At 42.7% G+C, this 24,458-nt stretch overlaps 2 protein-coding genes across 6 annotated transcripts in view; one reads left to right on the top strand and one right to left on the bottom strand.

Moving 5' to 3' along the window:
- Positions 1–4,846, top strand: part of dapp1 (dual adaptor of phosphotyrosine and 3-phosphoinositides) — a 62,456-nt gene extending 57,610 nt beyond the window's left edge. Inside the window, exon 9 of the mRNA XM_078206923.1 lies at positions 1,867–4,846. Coding sequence (XP_078063049.1) covers positions 1,867–1,896 — 30 coding nt within the window. The 3' untranslated portion in view covers positions 1,897–4,846. The remainder of the gene's footprint in view (positions 1–1,866) is intronic.
- Positions 4,846–24,223, bottom strand: lamtor3 (late endosomal/lysosomal adaptor, MAPK and MTOR activator 3). 5 transcript variants are annotated; one of them, XM_078206992.1, is made up of 7 exons: positions 24,143–24,223; positions 17,940–17,985; positions 16,677–16,711; positions 13,078–13,136; positions 10,628–10,761; positions 7,560–7,623; positions 4,846–5,406 (listed from the first exon to the last, which is right to left on the bottom strand). In XM_078206992.1, exons 2-7 carry the CDS (start codon positions 17,946–17,948, stop codon positions 5,333–5,335), a joined length of 375 nt encoding a protein of 124 aa, XP_078063118.1. In that variant the 5' UTR covers positions 17,949–17,985; positions 24,143–24,223; the 3' UTR covers positions 4,846–5,332. The 5 variants fall into 5 exon arrangements, with proteins under 5 accessions (XP_078063118.1, XP_078063172.1, XP_078063182.1 ...); XM_078207046.1 differs by having other exon boundaries at positions 23,760–24,173; XM_078207056.1 differs by having other exon boundaries at positions 23,939–24,173.
- Between the last annotated feature and the right edge of the window lie 235 nt (positions 24,224–24,458).

Genomic DNA, 24,458 nt, shown 5'->3' with positions numbered 1-24,458 from the left:
TGGAGAAGGAAATCTGCCATCCTTGCCCTGTCTGACCTACGTGATTCCAGACCCATAGCAATGTGGTTGATTCTTAGCTGATCTTTGAAATGGCCTAGCAAGCCAGCCATCACTGCAATGGCAAATAGCCATGGGCAATAAATGTTGACCTTGCGAGTGACACTTGCATCTCAAGAATGAACAGAAAAAGGTTTTATTTTAATCATTTTGCCAGTTCCATCAGCGGTGTTTTGAATTCCCAACTGCCGACCACAGCTGAACCTCACTGCTACAGTATAAAGGGCCCCACGCTGCACTGCCAGTGTGGAGTCTTTGAGATAGAGTTGGTGAACAATAAGATGGCTGAGCCATGTTGAATGGCCTCCTCCTGTGCGCTATCATTTTCTGTGTCCAAATCACAGTCTGAAATAATTACTCTGGACTAACTGGCTATTGTGGTCATCACAGGCCATGATGACTGGTCTGTAATAACTGGTAGAGGTTAGCTGAATTATAGACAGTGTTGGAGATATGAACCAACAAGGGTGGCACAGTGGTTAGCACTGCTGCCTCACAGCTCCAGGGACCTGGGTTTGATTCCTGGCTTGGGTCACTGTCTGTGTGGAGTTTGCATGTTTTCCCTGTGTCTGCATGAGTTTCCTCCCACACTCCAAAGATTGATTGGCTATGCTAAATTGCCCCTTAGTGTCCCAGGATGTGTAGGTTAGAGGGATTAGTGGAGTAAATGTGTGGGATTGTGGAGATAGGACCTGGGTGGCATTGTTGTCAGTGCAGACTTGATGGGCCGAATGGCCTCCTTCTGCACTGTAGAGTTTCTATGATTGTATAAAATGGCTAGAGTGGGTAACAAAACTGCCAAGAGTTATGACTTCAGCCTTTTGCACAGAGGGCTTCAAGTACTTCTACTATTCTCTACATAGGGAATCTCAACCTATCTAAAAATTCCATAGACAGGTATAAGAAATAAGGTTGGATTTTGCTGCCCGTCTCACTAGTGGGATCTTCTGGTTCCGTTGATGGTGCATCCAAGCCATGGGAAACCTGCTGGCTGAGGTTGGATTCAATGGCGGGACCAGAAGAGCCTGCCGCTGCCAATGGGATTTCCCATGGAATCCAGCCCTCCACCGCGCAGGGAAGCTGTGGCATAGGTGCACCATCAATGGCTGCCACCTTCACCCACTGAGAAACATGCCACAGGGTTGGAGGGAGAATCCTGCCAATTGTGTTTAATTGTGTAAATATAGAGACAAAACATTTCAGGTTTACTTGTTTAATTTGTTGCTGGTCTGGGTACCTAATTGAGGCTCAGGTGAGAAGGGGGGGATAATGATGTAATTGAGCTGGACGTCTCCTTGTCCTTTCATGACCGGTGGACCTCAGTAACTAGCTGTTGGCAGAATTGACTGATCATGGTGCTCACATGCAGGTTTACAAATTAATTGAGTGAGGTGTAGCCAGATTACACTGCCAGGCCCACACTCTACACAATCCCTGGTTACCTTCTGCCTGATTAGAATCTGAAATGTGTGCTGCAGTTCTGGGAGGTTACCTACAAACATGTCCTGTGGAGAAGGCTAGTTTTGTGCATCGATAGGCACAAAATGGGTCACTCTAGACCCCATAGAGTCATAGAGGTTTACAGCATGGAAACAGGCCATTCGACCCAACTTATCCATGCCACCCTTTTTTTTTTTAAAACCACTAAGCTAGTCCCAATTGCCCACATGGAAATGACAGCAATCCAGCTACAAAATCCTTGACACATCCAGCATTTGTGGAGGGTGTGAGTTCTTGTTTTGGGTTCATGACCATTTGTCTGCAATATTTTGTACAACTCAATTTATTTTTCCCTCTTTTTGAATTCAGACTCAGATGAAGAAAGCAGGAAAAGCTTAAAATCAAATCGGCAAGAATTGTCATCTACAGTGGCACATGACACTCAGCTTTTGATAAGAAACTTTACAAACGAGGGGAGTTTGGAAGAAAAATCCCTCAAATACACTTTAGTTTTCCTTCCATAACTCTTTGAAATTAGCACAGATTTTACACCAAGCTAACAAAGCCATAACAAATGCAAAGCACTGCGGATCATTTATAGAAGAATAGAATTCAAAAACCAAAGTTAGAACTCACACTTCTTTGACTACTGTGTGGTTCTTTACTACAACACAAACTCGCTGGGGAAAGAATGATACCAGAGAGGCCACAACTGTGCACAGACTGAACGGGTTGGGGCTCTGTTTCCTCAAAGGGAAGACTGAGAGATGACCGTATTAGAGAAACTGAAAGTCATGAAGCGATTTATTCCATCAAGTTGAGTGGTGAGAATGTGGAACTCGCTACCCTGGTAAAGATGCATTCAAGAGGAAACTGGATTAGCACGCAAATGAAGGAGGAATAGTTTTTGCTGATACGATTAGATGAAGTAGGGGATGGGAGCTGGCTTGTTTGGAGCATAGACCCCAATGCAGGCTTATTTCTATGCTGTAAATAAATTTTACACGAGTACAATTAATGAAAATGGTAGAAATGAGAGAGGTTCAAATGCCATCTGGAACACACAAACTCTCTGGATCACAGTTTGAGTAGAACCACCACTTGCAATAAAAGGGAAGCGAACAGCTCAGTCAACAAATTATTTTCACATTATGTTCTTGTAGATGTTACTTAAGCTTTTCAGCATCTCGTGTGTGTGCTGGTTTATTGATAGTGAGATATCTCTGGTGCAAATATTTATGATTTGAAACCTAATTATCTTGAGAAAAAAAAGTGAGAATGTTAGATTTTAAAGCATTTTAAATGGTAACTGTGTTTCTCCTCTGATATGCTTACCACCAGCTAAAACATTGCAATTTTACGATGTTTTCAGTGACCAGGTTTCCTGTGGAGAGGGTGCCAGCTGAAAATGAAGTGCCATTCGTTGAATAAATAATAGCTTTGGTACAAGTTTCGATATGATTGTTTTAACTTGTGGCTACCTGTTTTTGCAAAACCCACACCTACATCAGAGTTGATGTGGAGTTGCCGGTGTTGGACTGGGGTAAGCACAGTAAGTCTCACAACACCAGGTTAAAATCTAACAGGTTTATTTGGAATCACAAGCTTTTGGAGTGCTGTTCCTTCAGATGAGTCCACCTCACCCGAGGAAGGAGCAGCACTCTGAAAGCTCATGATACTAAATAAACCTGTTGGACTGGTGCTGAGCGACTTCCTACTATATCAAAGATGGGCAGGGTTTTTTTTTTGGAAGCATTTTTATTCATACTAGATGTTAGAAGTAGTTGTTAACCAAGCTAACCATTACCTTGTGAAGGAAAGTAGGTCAGTATTGCTGACTATTTTCCTTTGGACCAGGTTAACAGTTTGTTTTTGTGAATGAAGATATTTTTCTTGCATTTTGAATTGAAATTGCATCAAGAATGTCACAATACCAGCACTATTCTGTCTGAGGAAGAGATTCTACCTAACCAAAAAGAGTGAAGGCAGCACAGTGGCAAGCACAGCTACCTCACAGCACTAGGGACCCAGGTTTGGTTCCCCCCTGCCACCCAAAGATGTGCAGGTTAAGTGAATTAGCCATGATAAACATAGATATAGGGCAGGGCGAGGGGTCCTGGGTAAGATGCTGGGTGCTTAATTGGTGCATACTCAATACGTTGAATAGCCTCCTGCAATGTGCCAATTCTATGGATACAGGAATAACATGCTGACTTCAAGAAGAGTTGTGGTTTGATTGTCAATTTGCCAACTGAACATTTTGAAATCACATCTAGGTGGCATGGGGATTTTCACAGTAACTTCATTGCAGTGTTAATGTAAGGCTACTTGTGACACTCAAACAAACATTAATTGTTACAAGCAGGAAGTCCATGTCAACTTGAGTTTTCTGAATTCCTGATTGAGTCTAAGTGTTACAAATAAACCTGAAATATATGTGCAGCTAATTCCATTATTTGAAATAACACCATCTACAATGCCATGTGTCACAGTGGCTCTGACACTTCTAGAAAGTCCTGACATTTTTATAAGTTTGTTGTTGAGTAAAACATTTTGGTGCAATTCTTAATTATTAGCAACATACTTGCTGGAAGTGGTCATGGTCTGAATAATATTCTCCATGCAGAGAAATGAGATATGAGGGTCTAACATTCAGCAGTAAAAGACAGACTTGCAGTTGTAAACAGTACCTCACAGGAGCTTAGTACTGCACGTTTCAACACATCTTAGGCAATGTCATGCTTATGAAGTGCAGTTACTGCTGTAATGCAAAGAAACACAGCAGCTAATTTGCACACAGCAACATGATAATGGCCAGTTTATGTTGAGGGGTAAAAACATTGGACAGTACACAGAGAGGAGCTCCCCTGCTCTGCAAAATGGTAATAGAATATTTCAGATCTTCAGTTTAAGAATGTAACAAGGAACAGGAGTAGGGCCATCTGGCCCCTCGAGCCTGCTCCACCATTCAATAAAATCATGGCTGATCTTTTCGTGGACTCAGCTCCACTTACCCACCCGCTCACCATAACCCTTAATTCCTTTACTGTTCAAAAATTTATCTAAATTTAATGTCTTATCCAAAAGCTGGCACCTCTGACAACACAGCAATAGTGTGTCAGGCTAGATTTTTGCAATTCAAGTCTCATGAAGTGAGACTTGAACAACTATGTGCTGAGCAAGGCTGCCACTGTACAAACAAAAATGTAGCTTTAAATTATGCAGATCAACTGATTAGATAATTCAGCCTGTATAGAAAATAATGAAACTGCTTCTAGTGTTAAATTAACAAATGTTATGCTGTAATGTGTGAGATACTTTGTGATAAATTAAAAGAAACCATTTGACAGCTTTGATTACTCATGTTTTATTCCAAATTGCGTTTGGACTCTTTTACAAAGCAAGGCACCACTAACAAAATGTACAAGAGTGATTTACTCAACAGTTTTAAGCATCGGTGTCTCTTTAGTAACAAGATCCTCACACCTTAGGCATTAAAACCATTCAAAAGTGACTATTTCCTCTCTTTATGTCTCCCAAGAGAGACAATAAACAGCACATGGATTACGACAGAATTTCAATTTATTTTGTAGACAAACACACTGGGGTCTTAAACACCACATATCATTAGTGGCAGTGAGATATTGAGAAGAACAACAGCTGCATGCCGTAAATACTGTCAAGCAGAACGTGGAGGAGGAAAGTCATCTATGATCCAGTTCTCAGTTTAAGATGTATTAAACTTGAAGCCTCACCGAAATCACTGGGAACTGTATGCTGCACTAATGACTTGCCAGTAAGTTCACAGTCTTTGAGATGGTGTATTTTTCCTGCTTCATGAAACTTCCACAGCCTGGCGCAATTCTTCAAATAATGGTGCAAGCTCTTTCTCCAAACTGACAATCAACCCTTTTAAGACAGAAAACGGCACAGTATAAAAACCAGTAAAATTCATAGCCACCGCCAAAGAACCCAGAATTATCCCAAGGCCACCATCCTAGTAAATATCAGCTGCTAAATTTAAACCATATTCCCAAATTAACAGTCTTGCCCTGGATCCACCCTATGCCACAATCATATAGTGCCTCACCCAGATCCTGCAACTCCTAGACCACATGCCAACATTTCCATCTTTTCCTACTGTTTCTCTTCCTCATTCACACTCGTCTCAAATGCTGTTCTGCTTCCACTGCACTAATTTAAAAGTAAAGTTTATTTATTAGTCACAAGTAAGGCTTACATCAACACTGCAATGAAGTTACTGTGAAAATCCCCCAGTTGCCACACTCTGGCTCCTGTTCGGGTACACTGAGGGAGAATTTAGCATGGCCAATACACCTAATCAGTGAATCTTGTGAAAGCACAGTAAGAAAAGGATTGCAAGAGATAGGCTGCTACAATAACCAAAGTTTTGGCAGTGAGACAATAACAGCAACAACCTATATTTATATAGAAAATAGGTGCAAGAGGCAGCCACTCGGTCCTTCGAGTCTGCACCACCATTCAATATGATCATGGCTGATCATGCACTTTCTGTATCCCACTCGCTTTCTCTCCATGGTCCCTTTAGCCACAAGGGCCACGTCCAGCTCCCTCTAGAACATATCTAACAAACTGGCTCCAACAGCTTTCTGTGGTAGAGAATTCCACAGCTTCACAACTGAGTGAAGAAGTTCTTCCACATGGAGTCCCATTAGGAGCCACTAGTTGGTCTTTTTATTAAAACAGATATTTCTACTCATGTAATACAAACTCCAAAAAGACCTCAACATATCCTTATCTTAGAAACAGTTTTTTAAAAAGATATACATTAAGATATACATACCTATTTTCTCCATTGCAAAGTCAAACACATTGAGGCAGGTAATTATTACAGGAAGTGTCAATGCCTAAAATATTTCCTATTTCCTGAACTGTCCTCCCAATGTAACTCACTAAAGGCTCTATGTTACCATCGATAACATTAGGTCAACAACACAGTATTTTATAAATGTTACCTTCAGAAATAACGATGAACACAGTTTGCATGAAACTGGCCACAGAAGAGGAAGTCCAAAATAACTAATTTCAATGCCTATTTTAATCTTTGTTCAGGTTAGATCTCCCTCAAATTATGCTGTTTAACTTCATATATCCTCATTACATCGATAACTCGACAGACTATACACATGGAACTTCAGGAAGAAAGTTCCATAGAATCCCTACAGTGCAGAAAGAGGCCATTCAGACCATTGAGTCTGTACCGACCACAATCCCACCCAGGCCCGATTCCCGTAACTCCACATATTTATCCTGCTAATCCCTCTGACACTAGAGTCAATTTAGCATGACCAATCAACCTAATCCACACATCTTTGGACTGTGGGAGGAAACCGGTGCACATGGAGGGTTAGGGTTAACCTTAACCCTAAAGCAGACACAGGGAGAACGTGCAGACTCCACACAGACAGTGACCCAAGGCCGGAATTGAACCAGGTCCCGGACGTGGTGAGGCAGCAGTGCTAACCACTGTGCCACCATGCCACCCTTCTGCAAAAGGAGCTTACAAAAATGTTTCCATCTGCATACTAAGCCAATATAGTATAGACCAAAACAGCTTTCCCTTGCTACAGCTCATAGGAACACCTGCGTTTGTAACCGATTTCAGTTGCTTCAACTGTAAAAGATATTCTACCACAAACGTCAGTGACTAAACCATCCTAATCTCAAGAGGGTGAAGAGAGAAAAAAAAACAGCTTTGGTTCGGTTAGTAGCTTTCTCATCTGAGACAGACGGTCATGGGGTTGAGTCCCACTAATGTTCTTCTGTAATGGAATACTATAACCAAATACGTGCACAGCAGATATTGCTTTAAATCGACAAAACCGAACTGCTTTTCTATTCAGACTGCTAATAGAGCAGATGACAAAAATGTCTGGTGAAGAGTCTGAAATACTGGAACAATCCTTGCACTGGATTTGGCCTAATATACCAATGTGATAAGGCAATATGAATTTTTTTTCCCAACTGCCTTCATCATCATTACAGAGGTATGTACTTTAACATGTACAGTAATAAAGTACCTGTGTTGGCGCTGCTGTTTGCTATGAAGCTAACTACCAACGGCAATCGATTAAACTGCACAACCTGGAAAACAAAAAAGGGCAATAATAAGCAGGAAAAAAACCCACCAACAACAAACATTGTCCCGGTCAAAATTCAACCAAAAATAGAATAGTTCACAGGAACTGACTAGCTACCTCCACTGGTGTGTTTACAATGAAACAGAGCTCAGGATGCAGGGTTAACAAATGAACGGGACACTGAAAACAGCTTACACCTTATCAGTGTCACAAGTAGGTTACATTAACTCCAATGAAGTTACTGTGAAAATCCCCTAGTTGCCACACTCCGGTGCCTGTTCGGGTACACTGAGGGAGAATTTAGCATTGGCAATCCACCTAACCAGCACGTCTTTCAGACTGTGTGAGGAAACCGGAGCACCTGGAGAAAACCCACGCAGACACGGGGAGAACGTGCAGACTCCACACAGACATGGACACAAACACGGGTCCCTTGCGCTGTCAGGCATCAGTGCTAACCACCGTGCCGCCCCTACACCAAGCTGTGTTAGCTCAATGTTATTACAATTACATTGCTCGAGGCTTCCTCCCGATGCTCTGTAACTGCAAAGTTGAAAAGAAGAAATCTTTTTATTCAGAACTTCCATCTCACTGAGGCTGCTTCAGATCAATCCATATCCAACAACCTGCTCTGAAAACTCTGCTGACATTTTGACAGCTCTGATGCATTCCACCACGAAAATAATCCACAACATTCAAAAAGAAATAACATTCTAAATCTACCCAAAAGTCAATTTTCTCCATCTCCCAATGCTAACTGATCCTTCAAAATGTTCCAGTGTCCACATCCTCAGCAGTTCTTCCTTGGGTCATACCAAGTTTCTTAAAGTCAATCTGTTTGTTTGTGATATATACTGTTTACAGACTAATAAAACAGGAGCAGAAATGTTAGCGCTGCCCCCTTTCAGTGGCAGTGGTTAACTATGCCAGGAGTGGCTGAACTTTAAAACAAAACAATAATCTGATTAAAATGAGTAGGTCTTAACCAACTTGTACAAATTTATCACAGCTTGGTATGGCACCTGCTCTGTCAAAGACCGCAATAAACTATAAAGGGTCGTGAACGAAGCCCAGTCCATCACTCAAACCAGCCTCCCATCTATTGACACTGTCTACACTTCCCGCTGCCTCGGCAAAGCAGCCAGCATAATCAAGGACCCCACACACTCCGGACATTCTCTCTTCCACATGCTTCCGTCGGGAAAAAGATACGAAAGTCTGAGGTCACGTACCAACCGACTCAAGAACAGCTTCTTCCCTGCTGCCCTCAGACTTTTGAATGGACCTACCCTGCATTAAGCTGATCTGTCTCTACACCCTAGCTATTACTATAACATTACATTCTGCACTCTCTCCTTTCCTTCTCTATGAATGGTATGCTTTGTCTGTATAGCATGCAAGAAACAATACTTTTCACTGTATATGTGACAATAATAAATCAAATCCTTTCATCAACAACTTGTTTCCCTGTTAGAAGATGGTACAGTACTTGACAATGGGCAGGGGAGTTATTCTGAGGATGGATCCCACTGCAGGTCAATAGTATAACTATAGCATGCTGTTTCACTGCCCAACACAGATGGCAGCCAAGAGCAGGTTTGCTGGCATACACAAGTTCCCCTCTACAAGTTAGGTGCTAGAAACAACTTAAAATGGAAATACATATCCCCAACCCTCCTAGAGGAATCTAGTTTAAATATACAAGATAGCTCTGCAAACAAGAGGGATGGCCGATGATACAAGACAGAAAATGGAAACACATTACTATCCGATTGCAAATGTACACATGGTCCAACCATCCTGATCTAGGATTGTGTAAACATGTGGAGATGTCAGCGTTGGACTGGAATCTGCACAGTAAGTCGTCTCACAACACTAGGTTAAAGTCCAACAGGTTTATTTGAAATCATTAGCTTTCAGAGCGCCGCTCCTTCCTCAGCCACTCACCTGATTAAGGAGGAGCGCTCCAAAAGCTCGTGATTGCAAATAAACCTGTTGGACTTTAACCTGGTGTTGTGAGACTTCTTACAAGGACTATATAACAGTATTGTGCCAATTTGGAACCCCCAGTGAATATTGTGGTGTACAACCATACTAGTATATCAGCTTGTGTACTTAAAAAAAATCTAAGAAAGTGCACCACGTTCATTAGAACATGCCTTCAAAGTGTGAATCATTTAAATGCAATTTTGATTTTTTTTAAAACACCCTTTCATGGGATGTGGGCATCGCTGGCAAAGCCAGCATTGGTTGTCCATCCCTAATTGCCCCTGAACTGAGTGTCTCGCTAGACCATTTCTGAGGGCAGTTGAGAGTCAACCACATTGCTGTGACTCTGGAGTCATATGTAGGCCAGGCCAGGTAAGGACGGCAGATTTCCTTCCCTAAAAGGACATTAGTGAACCAGATGGGTTTTTCCAAGAATCGAAGATAGTTTTGTGACCACCATTACTGAGATTAGCTTTATATTCCAGATTTTATTAATTGATTTTAATTTTCACCAGCTGCCATGGTGGGATTTGAACTCTTGTCCCCAGAGCATTAGCCTGGGTCTTTGAATTACTAATCTAATGACATGACAACTATACTACCATCTCCTCATAAAAAATACACTTGTATAGAAAATGCACTTAATGGGGTGGGGGGAGTAGAGGTTTAGAATTAATTATGAGTAACACATTTATTAGCATTACAGGAACAGCACGGTGGCACAGTGGTTAGCACTGCTGCCTCAGTGCCAGGGACCCGGATTTGATTCCTAGCTTGGGTCACTGTCTGTGTTCTCCGTGTCTGCATGGGCTTCCTCCCACACTCTGAAAGTGGGAGGTGCTGGTTAGGTTCATTGACCATGCTAAATTCTCCCTCAGTGTACCGGAAGAGGCACTGAAGTGTGGCGACTAGGGGATTTTCACAGTAACTTCATTGCAGTGTTAATGCAAGCCTACTTGCGACACTAATAAATGAACTTTAAATTTATTAAATATAAACAATTCGATTAAAAGAATCACCTGGTATGTATTGTAATAGCAAATGATGCTCTTATTCTTCGAAAGTCCCAGCTTGCTTCCTTGATCTGTTGCTAGTGCAAAGGTAGAGAGGAATCCAGGCCTCAGTGCATGTTCTGGTGCATTATCATTAGCAACTGAAAGGAAGATAACCCATAGGAGCAATTAATTTTGACTGTTCCACTGGCGCAAGGGTAGCAAGCTACTGCAGAAAAACACGTTAACAAAGCATCCCACCAAAACAGGGAGAACCCATCACGGTTCACGAATTCTGACTGGGTGGGGAGAGTGGAATTAATGATTCATAGAATGCCAGAGGAGGAATATCGGGAGGCTATCTGGCCTGCCGTGTCCATGCTGGTCCTCAGCAAGTGCAATTACCGAGTCCCACTCCCTTGCATTTTTCCCCATAGCCCTGCAAATCTTCTCTTCAGATAATTATCCTATTCTTTTCTGAAACCTCAATTGAATCCACCTCCACAATAGAGATCATTGACCTAAAATGGATATAAAGCAGCCAGCCCACACAACGGAACAGTGGTATCAATTTGGATAGATTGGTAGCACTTATTTCCTTTTCCTGCAGCCCAAGCTTATGGATTCATGCTTTATTACGGATTTGAACAATTTCCGCTATCACTTGAGTCCAAAGATGTGCGGGTTAGGTTGATTGGCTATGCTAAATTGACCCTAGTGTCAGGGGGATTAGCGGGGTAAATGTGTGGTTATGGAGATACGGCCTGGGTGGGATTGTGATCGGTACAGACTTGATGGGCTGAATGGCCTTCTTCTGCACTATAGGGATTCTATAATCCTGATGAGAGGTACTAATTCTTCACGTGGGATGTTAAACAGCTGGCTGTTTTCAAGTGGATGTGGTGTAAATGGATTTTCTAAAGGCATGTTATTCAGTGTCAAACAACAGACCTGAGCAAAATTCCAGCTCATAGAGTAAAAGGGAAAGTAGGCACTGTGATAAGAGATTGGCCGAGTGACAGGAAACAGAGAGTAGTGAGTTTGGAGGAAGGTTTGTAGTGGAGTTCCCCAAGGATCCGCATTGGGACCCTTGCTCTTTCTGATGTATATTATGGTATTCAGAGCATGATTCCAAAATTTGCAGATGATGTGAAGATTGGAAACATTGTCAACTGTGATAAGGATCATCTTGAACTTCAAAAGGACAGAGCCGGGTCGGTGGATTGGGCAGACAAGTGGCAGATGAAGTTCAATGCAGAGAAGTATGAGGTGATATATTTCAGCAGGATGAATGAGGAGAGACCGTATAAAATAAAGGGAGAAACTCTAAATGAGGTGCAGGAACAGGGGGACCAAAATGCATATGTACATAAATCATTGAAGGTGGCAGGACATGTTGAGAGAGCAATTAATAAAGTGTATGGTACCTTGGGTTTTATTAATAGGGGCATCGAGTACAAGAGTAAGGAGGTTAGGTTGAACTTGTATAAGACACTAGCTAGGCCGTGTGTGGAGTTTCGGTTTTGAGCACCATACTTGAGGAAGGATGTGAAGGCACTGGAGAGGCTGCAGAGGAGATTCACAAGAATGATTCCTAGGATAAAGAGCTGTAGCTGTGAGGATAGATTGGAGAGGTTGGCGTTGTTTTCCTCGGAGAAAGGAAGGCAAGAGGAGACTTGATTGAGTTATTCAAGATCGTGAGGGATATGGACAGGGTAAATAGTAAGAAACTGTTCCCATTCAAGACAGTATCAAGAACTAGAGGGCACAGATTCAAAAGTAAAAAGTGATTTGAGGAAAAATGTTTTCAGGTGGGTTCAATCAAGCTATTCAAAAGGGATTTGGATTGCTATTTGAAAAGAGAATGGGCAAGGTTATGGGGATAAGGCAGGGGAGTAGGACTAGGTAGAATGCACTTTCAGAGAGCCAGTGCAGACTCGAAGGGCCAAATGGCCTGCTTCTGCACTGTAAAGATTTTGAGATTCTGTGACAACATTTCACTGTATTATTGGGAAGAGGAGCAGGGAACTCTTCCCAGCTTCTGTCCATCAATTCTCCTCCAACCAACAATGCAACAGAACATGGCATTTAGTTGTACACACTCAAGTACTGTTTGTAGAGTATTTGCCTTTACAATATGACTATTTCAAAGTAATTCATTGGTTGTGAAGCACCAAGGAAATGAGAGACTATATAAATGCATTTATTTTGTACCCCCTGCCAGGGTTAAATTTCAACCCCGCCCCCCCTTCCGTGTTTGAGCAAATTAAAAAACTGTTCACTGTTGTAATTAATGTTATGTAGTCAGGATAAAATAAAGTAAAATAATTTTCAACCTGCATTGCCCAATTTGAAATTGCTTGGACATTGCAATAGCCAAATACACAAGGAGTTAATCTAAATTGGAAGCAGAATGCAATTCCTGATCCAGTTATGTGAGCACAAAGGGACAGGTTTAATGAGCAGCTATAAATTACCTTTAATCACAGGCACGCCATCTCTGTCAGATACTACAATGGCATGAAGACCCTCGACACTGTAAAACAATGCAGAGTTATTCATACTGCATCTTTACATTGGTCTAGGAAGAGTTTTATTAACTAAAAAATTATAATGAAAATCACACAGAGCTCCTGAGAAATCAGTGGTCACAGCGATGGCGAGTATTAACAAACACCAATTTTAAATATTTTAACATTCTGCTCGGGCTCCTGAAGCTGCTTGAAAATTCAGCAACACCCACAGCACGTTAGTGGGACTCAAGTACTTCCAGCGCAGTTAACCCCCAGCGCAGTTAACCCCCAGCGCAGTTAACCCCCAGCGCAGTTAACCCCCAGCGCAATTGTTCAGATTTCTTCACTATCACTCTCTGCGAAAAGGTCATGCAATCTCTTATTTCATACAACAGATGTGCATATGAAAGAAAAAGCATATTTAAACCCTGTATTAAATATAATTTTACATCTAAAACACTGCAGGATTAGCTGCAGGATTCAAGTCAGCGATAGAACAGCCATGAGGGCAGCAGGGTGGCACAGTGGTTAGCACTGCTGCCTCACAGCGCCAGGGACCCGGGTTCGATTCCCGGCTTGGGTCACTGACTGTGTGGAGACTGCACGTTCTCCCCGTGTCTGCATGGGTTTTCTCCAGGTGCTCCGGTTCCCTCCCACATTCTGAAAGACGTGCTGGTTAGGTGCATTGACCCGAACAGGTGCTGGAATGTGGTGACTACGGGAATTTCACAGTAACTTCATTGCAGTGTTAATGGAAGCCTTGCTTGTGACTAATAAACAAACTTTTTTTACTTTATCAAATTATTTCCATTTCTTATAAATGTTTAAACATTAACAGCCATTACCTCCATCCTCTGCTCACTATAGGAGATCCCAAATTAAAAACTGCAGTAGTACAGCTAGTACGGAATTCCTATGTTTTCTAATGCAATAACTACAAAACTAATTAATGTTGCCCTATTTAAATGGTATTGGATTTGTCCAAAGTTTGTCCACATTAAAGCACTGTCACTTTCAAAGCCATTCTCTGACTGATCAAAATGCTCACTTTTGTTTGCGCTAACAAAATTAAACAGAACATCTGCTTTGACCCCAGTGAATATGTTTATTCAACAAACTGACCTCACCAAATAGTGGCACTTATGACTGCCAGTTGTGTTATTTGATCCACATTTTGGATCAGTGTCAGACATGTATCCTCCATTTAGCAATTTTACTTTAAGAGTGAACTTTGCAGAAGGTTTGACAACAAGAGGGCGTGCGGAACACTAATACCAACATAACTTTAGTATTACTGAAAAAAAAGTTTGAAGCTTTCTAGTCTTGCACTCATCAGGTGAGATATGCAAGAATAACAACAGTAAACGGAACAATTCATACTGCATGAAAAGAGAACGGTGATTGGTTGGCATGTGGACTCTGATTGGTAGAGGCATTGCCATGGAGAATGCACCAGGCAACAGTTAACTACCAAGCTTTTGTTTAAATTCAAACCACACAGGAACAAACCATGGAAAAGCTGACCCCTAAGATTTGTTTAATTGAAAGTTTGAATATGATCCTTCTGCCTGCAAAGGACAGGGTCCTGTTTTTGAATATACATAGATTTAAGCACATGTTAAGGTGAGCCACACTAAGCCCAACTGATAATCTTAAATTGATTGTTAGTGTAATTCTTAGTACAATCAGGATTGCTGTCTAATAGCAAAAACAGATGTAGTCTTGAACATGATGTTTTAAGTTTTGTAAGCACAGACTAGTTGAGTTTAGCCCACGCTCTGCCTGTTGTGAACAGAAAAAGGAACATGCTGTCTGATACGACCCGCCAGTCATTGAAACTTACGACAGCTGACTCACAAATGAGTAATGCAGAATATGAAATTCATACTCCGCATTACTCATTTGTGTAATAGGCAGATCATCTAGGCTTGACGACAGCATCTTGTTAGTGGTGAAGACAACTTGTGTTGTTACTGCATAGTAACAGAGTGAAACAGCGAGCTTCACCTGCTGCTCATATTTTTAGACACCTTAGCCTTGACAGGCTTACGCCCATTCATGAGTTTGCACAATATACAGTAAGCAATGATCTGATCAGGGTAACCATTATCTCACAGGATGGCTTTGATGCTCTATTTCAGCATCAAGCTTTCATCTGAGCAAGTGATAGGGCCCTATTTACAGGTTGACAATAAGGCCAATCTTATAGTGAATGGAGCCGTAGGAATCCCAGTACGTATGTTGACCAGTGAAGGTTTGCTTGCAGTAGACTACGGTACAGCTTTTTTATCAGCAATACTCTATCATACAAAACAACAATTTCTAAGAGCTTTAATTAAGGAATTATTTTATATTTAGGACTTAATTTTAAAACAGTTTTGAAGAACCCATCAGACCAGGCCACAACTACAGATGGGCGGCACGGTGGCACGGGGTTAGCACTGCTGCCTCACAGCAGATCACGGCTTGGATCAGTGTGTGTGTGTGTCTGCACATTCATCTCGTGTCAGCGTGGGTTTCCTCCGGGTGCCCTGGTTTCTCCCCCCCACAGTCCAAAGATGTGCAGGTTAGGTGGATTGGCCATGCTAAATTGCCCTTTAGCATCAGGGAGACTAGCTAGAGTAAATGCATGGGGTTATGGGGATAGGCCTGGGTGGGATTGTGGTCAGTGCAGATTCGATGGGCCAAATGGCCTCCTTCTGCACCGTAGGATTCTATGTTTGCCAACTAATCAGTTCAAATCTCCATTGGTGTTTTGATTGTTGGCACACAAGATAGTTTCAGCTTGTTCTAATCTTCTAACAGGCATGCATCTCCAACTGGCAACCAAATCTATATTTTTTTTAAAGATAGCTTTTGTTATCAAAACAACTCTCTTGAATGCTAAGCTGAAATATATCAGCTATAAAACCAAGAATGAAGGTCAAAGAGTAATAGTCTTTTTAACTGAGCTTCTAAACCAAGATTATTGTTAAGCAAAATAGGAAAGTCCTGGGAGGGCTAATCATCCCGTGACCAAACCCTGCATCTGCAATATGAGGCATCCAACAGCCTTTCCTCGTGGTGTATGGTATCTGAGTATCATTTAGGGTCATTCTTACTGGCACAGAGACAACATGTCCAAGCTAGCGTCTCTAACAGTGTTAGCAAACAGTTGGCACTTGAAAATGGAATATAAGTTCTTGCGTGTTATAGATTTGAGTTGGGGGGACAGTGAGGAAATCACCACCTCATGCTCCTAAAAAACCCAGGGAACTGCTTTGAGACTATTGGTGAAACCCTCAGACACCCACCATGTTACACAAGCTTGAATTTATATTTAAATTTATCTACAATAAATTTGAATATAAATTGACAAGATGAGAAATCGACTTCAGGAGTAAAAGAGAAAACAATTTTAGAATCTAATGAAAAAGTGGAAAGAAAGACAACAATTTAAAAATATTAAAGAATTAATAATATGCATTTAGGAAGTAGCTAAAGTATTAGCCAATCGAAATTAACTAAAGAAAAGTCAGAGATGGAAACCAATCAGATGAGACAGGATTGATTTATATTCTTACCTAGGCAACTGTTTGTAAAGGTATCTCTTCAAGTCCTGTATAAAAGAAAAATATTTATACATTTTAACTGCACAATTCTAACATAGTATACTGTGAACTTTCAATCTGAAACTATAATTTAAGTTTAAACCTCTCACTGCTCCAATGAGTTATAGAACTACCCTGGATTTGTTTCAAAGAACCAATTAAAAACATGTTAAACCAGCAGCCAACATCCAAAATCAATTCAACCTGTGGTTTTCAATTGGTTCAACTATTTAACTTCATGTATGATTCCTGTGAGTTAAAGTTAAAAGTTTATTTCTTAGTCACAAGTAAGGCTTACACTGCAATGAAGTTACTGTGAAATTCCCCCAGTCGCCACACTCTGGCACCTGTTTGGGTCAATGTACCTAACCAGCACGTCTTTTGGACTATGGGAGGAAACCGAAGCACTCGGAGGAAACACACGCAGACACGGGGAGAACATGCAAACTCCACACAGACAGTGACCCAAGCCGGGAAATGAAGCTGGGTTCCTGGCGCTGTGAAGCAGCAGTGCTAACCACTGTCCCACCGTGCCACCCAGTGTTCCTCAATGAAGTATTCCACAGTGAGACCCAGTATATGCTAGAATAATATACCCTCCCCGATGTTTGCAGCTCTGAGTTTCAAACGGGAGGGTGAGTAAGGATAAAATGGTGGGGGTGGGGGGGAGTAAAGGCAATGGCTCAAGTCAGCCCAATGTTTAGCCAGACTAAATCAAGGCTCATTAGACAGCAGACAAGCAATCCAGCACAGAGACACAAGGAGGAGTTAAGAGAGGGGTGAAGAGAAAGGAGCCATAACCACTGCAAATCTTTAGATGTGCAGTAAATATACGTACTGAAACTTGCACCACTGATATCAGGTTTAGGGAGTTCTCCGACTGCAAAAAAAAAACTGTTCGAACTAGACTTGGACAGAACAATGGAAGATTCATGTGTCCAGAATTAGTTTTTGAATTAGAAAAGGAAGCAAAAGAACCTACCTTGTCAGATGTGGCACACTACATTGCTAGATGAAGTGCTGCTTGCATCAACAATGGCTTACAGAAGTGACAACACCTTCACTGTACCACCCAGCTGGGTTAACAGCACATTTAATAATTGTTGGAACCCAAGGTATATTATGGTGCTTCAAAAAGCAGACTCTTTCCATAAGCGTTTTAAACTTGTTACAATCTGGACAGCCTAGCAAATGACTGACACATTTCCTTTTAGTAATCAGGAAAATAATACTTACATCCGCCATTTTCCTTTACAATTTCACAACCAGGCAAAACCCAATTCTGAAAGAAAAATAGTAAAATACTTCCTTTAAATGCATGACTTTATTCTTGAATACTTAATAGCATAAAAACTAAACTATGGCATAACGAATTGTCACATGTAAACTCTGCTATATTAGAGCATCAGAGAGGAATTTAAGATTTTAAAAATCAGTGGCATTTTTGTTTTACACTTTTGTCTCCTTATTTAAGAAAGGATATCATTGCATTTGAAGCAGCGAAGGGAAGGTTCACACAACTGATACCTGGGATTGGGTGGGGGGGGGGGGTGGTGGTTGCTCAGGTAAAGCTTGTATATGCATTGGAGTTTAGAGGAATGAGGGGTGATCTTAGAATCATAGAATCCCTACAGTGCGGAAGGAGGCCACATTCGGCCCATCGTGTCTGCATCGACCACAATCCCACTCAGGCCCTATCCCCGAAACCCCATGTATTTAACCTACTAATCCCCCTGACGCCAAGGGGCAATTTACCATGACCAATCCACCTAACCTGTACATATTTGGACTGTGGGAGGAAACCGAAGCACCCAGAAGAAACCCATGCAGACACGGGAAGAACATGCAAACTCCATACAGTCACCCAAGGCCGGAATTGAGTTCAGGTCCGTGGCGCTGTGAGACAGCAATGCTAACCACTGTGCTACCGTGCCGCTCATCTCTTATTGAGACAAGTGCCAAGGTGGATGCTGAGAGGATTTTCCTCTTATGGGAGAGACTAGAACTTGGAGACACGGTCTAAAAATAAGGAGTTTCCTATTTAAGATAAAAATGAGAGGTTTTTTATTCTCTCAGAGGGTCAGTAGTCTATGGAATTCTCTTCCCAATAGAACAGCAGAGGCTGAATCACCGAGTTAGATAGATTCTTGACTGACAAGGGAGTCAAATGGTATGGGGTTAGACAGGAAAGAGGCACAATCAGGTCAGCCATGATCTTATGTAATGGCAGAGCCAAGGGCTGAATGGCCTATTCTTGCTCCGAATTTGTAATCATGCAAATACATCCAGCGAGGAAAGAGTTAGTACCGAGTAATGGAATACTTTGTGTATTCAATAGTTTGATGCTTCAGTAACACACTTCAGCCACAATCCTTTTTGCTACTCAAACTCCTCCATGACCTCACCCACCCCTCCCCAAAGCTTTCTTGAAAACATTTGTGGGTGGAACATCCCACTATTTTCAGGGTAGTATATAAATGCAAGTGGTTGTTGCTATACCATTGAGTTTTCTCATTTTATTTTATGTTTTTTATAAGTGTCACAAGTAGGCTGACATTAACACTGCAATAAAGTTACTGTGAAAATCCCCTAGTCGCCACACTCCTGCACCTGTTCGGGTACACTGGAGGAGAATTTAGCATGGCCAATGCACGTCTTTCGGACTGAGAGAGGAAACCGGAGCACCCGGAGAAAACCCACGTAGACACGGGGAGAACGTGTAGACTCTGCACAGACAGCGACCGGAGTCGGGAATCGAACCCAGGTCCCTGATGCTGTGAAGCAGCAGTGCTAACCACTGTGCCACCATGGCTCCCTGGGAAAAACTGGCAAATTTGGAACATTTTTATGTTCTGCAGCTATGACTGCTAAGAACCAGGCTGACGTTTCCCGAATCCATTTTACTTGGGATACTTACAACCAGAGGAGCTTTCACTCATCATTATGGATCTATACATGCTCAAATCCCGAAGCTAGCATAATATATTGCCTGATATTTTCATGTCTGTATCATTCCATTACCTTCAGAATGCACCAATACATTTATCCAAAATGAAAGTAGTCAATTTTCATCTTGAAATGAACTAATTATGAAAAAATAAAGAACCAGCTATTACTGCAGGCAGTTAATATTCTGCCCTGTGACCAACTCCACCATAGCCCACAGCAGTAATTCTCAGATGAAACTTCTCATATCCGATACAAACAAATCTTTTTTCCCCCCCCCTCTATCAGAGCAGAAATTCCTGGACATCAGCAAGTTTAGAAATCTAAACTCCCTGCTCTTCTTCAAGAATAGTGCTGCCTGAGAGTGATACAAGACTTTGACATAAATGCCTCATCTAAAAGATGCACCTCTGCCAGTGCAGTACTCCCTCTGTGCTGGCATCCTCAGCCTAGATTTGTGCTCAATGTTCGAGACTGGGATTTGAACAATTGTGAAATCTCCCCTCAAACTTTTCTGCTTGAAGGAGAACCACCCCAGTTTCTCCGTATAACCAAGTCTCTCGATCCTGATACCATTCCAGTAATCGTCTTCTGCATTCTCACTAATACCTTAGCGTCCTTCCTGAAGTGTGTCTCAGGATTGGACACAATGCTCCAGCTGGGGTCTGACCAGTGTTTTATAATGGTTCAGTGCTTTTGTGCTCGATGCGTCTACTTAAAGCGAAATACTGAGGAGGCCTTTTTAAGAAGTGAAATCTCAGCTTGTCCCTCCACTTTTACAGTTTGATGTACATGCCCCTCCAGGAGTCCCTGCTCCTTCAGCCCCTTTAAAATGGTACCACTAATTTTATATTATATTTCTATTTTATATTGCCTCTCTCGTCTTCAATGTGCGAACTTTGTATTCAATACTTCTTTTTATTCCGGACTTTCAGGTTTTTATTTTTTTTAATTCAAATCAGACTTTTGAATGGACCCACCTCACATTAAGTTGATCTTTCTCTACGCCCTAGCTATGACTGTAACACTACATTCTGCACTCTCTCCTTTCCCTCTTTATGAACGGTATGCTTTGTCTATATAGCGCACAAGAAACAATACTTTTCGCTGTATACTAATACATGACAATAATAAATCAGTAAGTAGTCTCACAACACCAGGTTAAAGTCCAACGGGGTTATTTGGTAGCGTGAGCTTTCGGAGTGCTGGTTCTTCATCAGGTGACTTCATCACTCACCTGATGAAGACGACTTTAAGGACTGTTTTCTTCAGACTAAAGGACTTTAACCTGGTGTGAGACTATTTACTGTGCCTACCCCTGTCCAACGCCGGCATCTCCACATCAATAATAAATCAAATCAATAGTTTGATGCGTCATCTTTTCTTTCCAACAACACACTTCAGCCACAACCTCATTTAAATCGCACCAGTCCCATGTCTTTCTGGAATCTGTTGCTGTTCTTTTCAATATTTGAGTTTAAGGTAGTTGGCATAACTGACAGTTATGTCCTTTATACCAAAGTCCAGCTCATTAGTACTTAATCAAAATGGCTCACAACCGAAAACTATAGCTGTGGAAATTGGTGGAAAAGCTACAGCTTTGAATCCTCTTGGGGAGGGGAATACCATCGTTCAGGGGGCTGACAAGAAAGATTAGTGTGAAAGCAACACATTTCAGAAAACTCCTTTGGTGAACGGATCAGTAACAAGGGTTCAGAAGATTTAAAATGGTTGGCGAGAGGTGGGATAGAGTCATACAGCAAAGAGTCTGTTCAGCCCATGGTGTCTGCGCCATTTTCCAGCACTTCCTCCGTAGCCTTGCAGCCTATGGCGTTTCAATTGCTCACCAAAATATTTCTTAAATGTTGCGTGGGATCCTGCCTGTACCATCTTTTCAGGCACCGAGTTCCAGATTCTCCCCACCCTCTGGGTGAAAACGTTTCTCCTCAAATTCCCTCAATCGCCTGCCCCTTACCTTAAATCTATGCCCCCTGGTTATTGATCCTTTTACTAAGGGGGACACTCCCTTTCCTGTCTATGTCCCTCATAATTTTGTACATCACAATCAGGTCCCTCCCTCAGCCTTCTCTGCTCTAAAGAAAACAGCCCCAACCTAACCAGCCTCTCTTCATAGCTGAAACGCTCCAGCCCAGGCAACATCCTGGTGAATCTGCTCTGCACCCTCTCCAGTGCAATCACATCCTTCCTATAGTGTGGCAACCAGAGCAGCAAGCACTACTCCCGCTGTGACCTAATGAGCATTTTATGCAGTTCCATCATAACCTCTCTGCTATTGTATTCTATGCCTATAAAGTTAAGTATCACATATGTCCTCTTAACCACCTTATCTGCCTGTTCTGTTGCCTTCTGTGATCTATGGACATGCACCCAAGGTCCCTCTGTACTTCCTAACGTCATTGTGTATCCCCTTGCCTTGTTAATCCCCCAAAATGCATCACCTCACCCGTTTCTGGGTTAAATTCCACCTGCCACTGTTCTGCCCATCTGTCGCTATCATTCTGTAATCTAAGGCTTTCCCCCTTGCTATTTATCACACCACCAATTTTTGTGGAGTCTGTAAGCTGACTGATCATACCAGCATATTCATACCTAGATCATTAATGTACACTGCAAACAGCAAGGGACCCAGCACCGATCCCTGCGGAACACCACTGGACATAGGCTTCCAGTCACAAAAACAACCTTTGACCATCACCCTCTGCCTCCTGCCACTAAGTTAATTTTAGGTCCAATTTGCCAAATTGCCCTGGACCCCATGGGCTCTTTCCTTCTTCATCAGCCTCCCATGCAGAACCTGGTCAAAATCCTTACTGAGGTCCATGTAGACTACATCAACTGCATTGGCCTCATCTACACACCAGGTCATCTCCTTGAAAAATTCAACCCAAGTTGTTAGACATGATCCCCCACTGAGAAAGCCATACTGATTTTCCCTGATTAATCCTTGCCTCTCCAAGTGGAGATTTATTCTGTCCAGAATTTTTTCCAATAATTACCTAACCACTGATGCTAGACTACCTGGTCTGTAATTACCTGGTTTATCCCTACTTCTGGAAAAGTGTTTTCACCTGGCGAGTTCTGACATCTAGAGCACACTACTGAATGAATAGTTTAAAGAAATATTTTCACTTTATAGCACTTTCATGACCTCAGGATGTTCCAAAGCACTTCACAGTGAAGTACTTTTGAAGTGTAGCCACTGCTGTAATGTACAAGTCATAGAATGGTTACATCACAGGCAGACATTTGGTCTGTCACATCTACACAGAAACACAGCTAGCCCCAATTCTAATCCTTTCTCCATAACTCTAAATTGCTTCTCTTCAGATTATTCAATTCACTCCGACAACCATGATTGAATCTCCCTCTGTCGCACTTTCACGATCACCAACAACCTGTCCTGGTCCCTCCACGCTACACGATAGTTAAGAAAGCCCACCAACGCCTCTACTTTCTCAGAAGACTAAGGAAATTCTGCATGTCTGCCACAACTCTCACCAACTTTTACAGATGCACCATAGAAAGCATTCTTTCTGGTTGTATCACAGCTTGGTATGGCTCCTGCTCTGCCCAAGATCGCAAGAAAAAGGTCATGAATGTAGCCCAATCCATCACGCAAACCAGCCTCCCATCCATTGACTCTGTCTACACTTCCCACTGCCTCGGAAAAGCAGCCAGCATAATTAAGGACTCCACACACCCCGGACATTCTCTCTTCCACCTTCTTCCGTCAGGAAAAAGATACAAAAGTCTGAGGTCACGTACCAACCGACTCAAGAACAGCTTCATCCCTGAATGGACCTACCTCGCATTAAGTTGATCTGTCTCTACACCCTAGCTATGACTAACACTACATTCTGCACTCTCTCCTTTCCTTCCCCTCTACATACTCTATGAACAGTATACTTTATATAGTGCGCAAAAAACAATACTTTTCACTGTATACCAATACATGTGACAATAATAAATTAAAATGCGTTCCAATCCTAACCCACTGCAGCCTAATAAGGTTGCTGTTGTAACAGAGCCAATTTGTGCACAGCAAGATCCACAGGCAGTGAGCTGACACTCAGTCTGAGGGGTTAATACCGGGGGACTCCCCGCCGGGGAGGGTTGCTGTCTGATCCAACAGGCGGCTCCGCTGACAGTGCGGCACTCCCACACTGATCCCCAGCGCGGGTCAGCTGACAGCCCGCCGGTCACGTGCCATCCGAGTCAGCTGACCGCCCCGCCGCCCCCGGAACCCAGAACAAGAAACCCCCCCAAACCCGAGAGAAGCTTCTGGAAGCCCCCGGCTGGGTTAAATCCCGGGCCATGGGCCGCATTCGGAACTATTTCCCCATCTCCTTGCTGGCGTTTCTGGATCTTTCCATGTCCGGGGCTCCGGCCGGGCCGGCACAGGGCTGGGTCCGCTCCCAGGCCCCGCTCCCAGGCCGCCGGTCCCGGGCTGGGGGCAGGAGCGTCGCTTTTACCTCAGGGACAATCCGGGAGCCGCTCGAGCACAGCGGGGGGGGCGGGGCCAGGCTGGGAATGATATCCAGGGCGGGGCTATCTACTGCGCGGTGACGTAATGTGGGCGGGGCTATCTACTGCGCGGTGACGTAATGTGGGCGGGCCACCTACTGCGCGGTGACGTAATGTGGGCGGGGCCATCCTGTGTGATGACGTCTTGGGGCGAGGCCAGCCAGCGAGGTGACGTATTGGCGCGGGGTCAGTCACCCAATCACGTGATAGGTGCTCCTTTTCTGACGTCACCTGTTTAAGGGCGGGAGCGCTCTCCAGTGTCAC

The sequence above is a fragment of the Mustelus asterias genome, chromosome 1 (genome assembly GCF_964213995.1).
Source record: "Mustelus asterias chromosome 1, sMusAst1.hap1.1, whole genome shotgun sequence".
Taxonomy (NCBI): Eukaryota; Metazoa; Chordata; class Chondrichthyes; order Carcharhiniformes; family Triakidae; genus Mustelus; species Mustelus asterias.
Note: the sequence above shows the minus strand (reverse complement) of the source record. Positions and strands in the feature narration are given on the sequence as shown.

What these genes read in the sequence shown, in the direction of transcription:
- lamtor3 (XM_078206992.1), bottom strand. An exon ending in TGGCGTGCCTGTGATTAAAG is followed by an intron (nt 10,762 to 13,077) that starts GTAATTTATAGC and finishes TCTTCCTTTCAG; the next exon opens with TTGCTAATGATAATGCACCA. An exon ending in AAACAGCAGCGCCAACACAG is followed by an intron (nt 5,407 to 7,559) that starts GTACTTTATTAC and finishes CTGTCTTAAAAG; the next exon opens with GGTTGATTGTCAGTTTGGAG.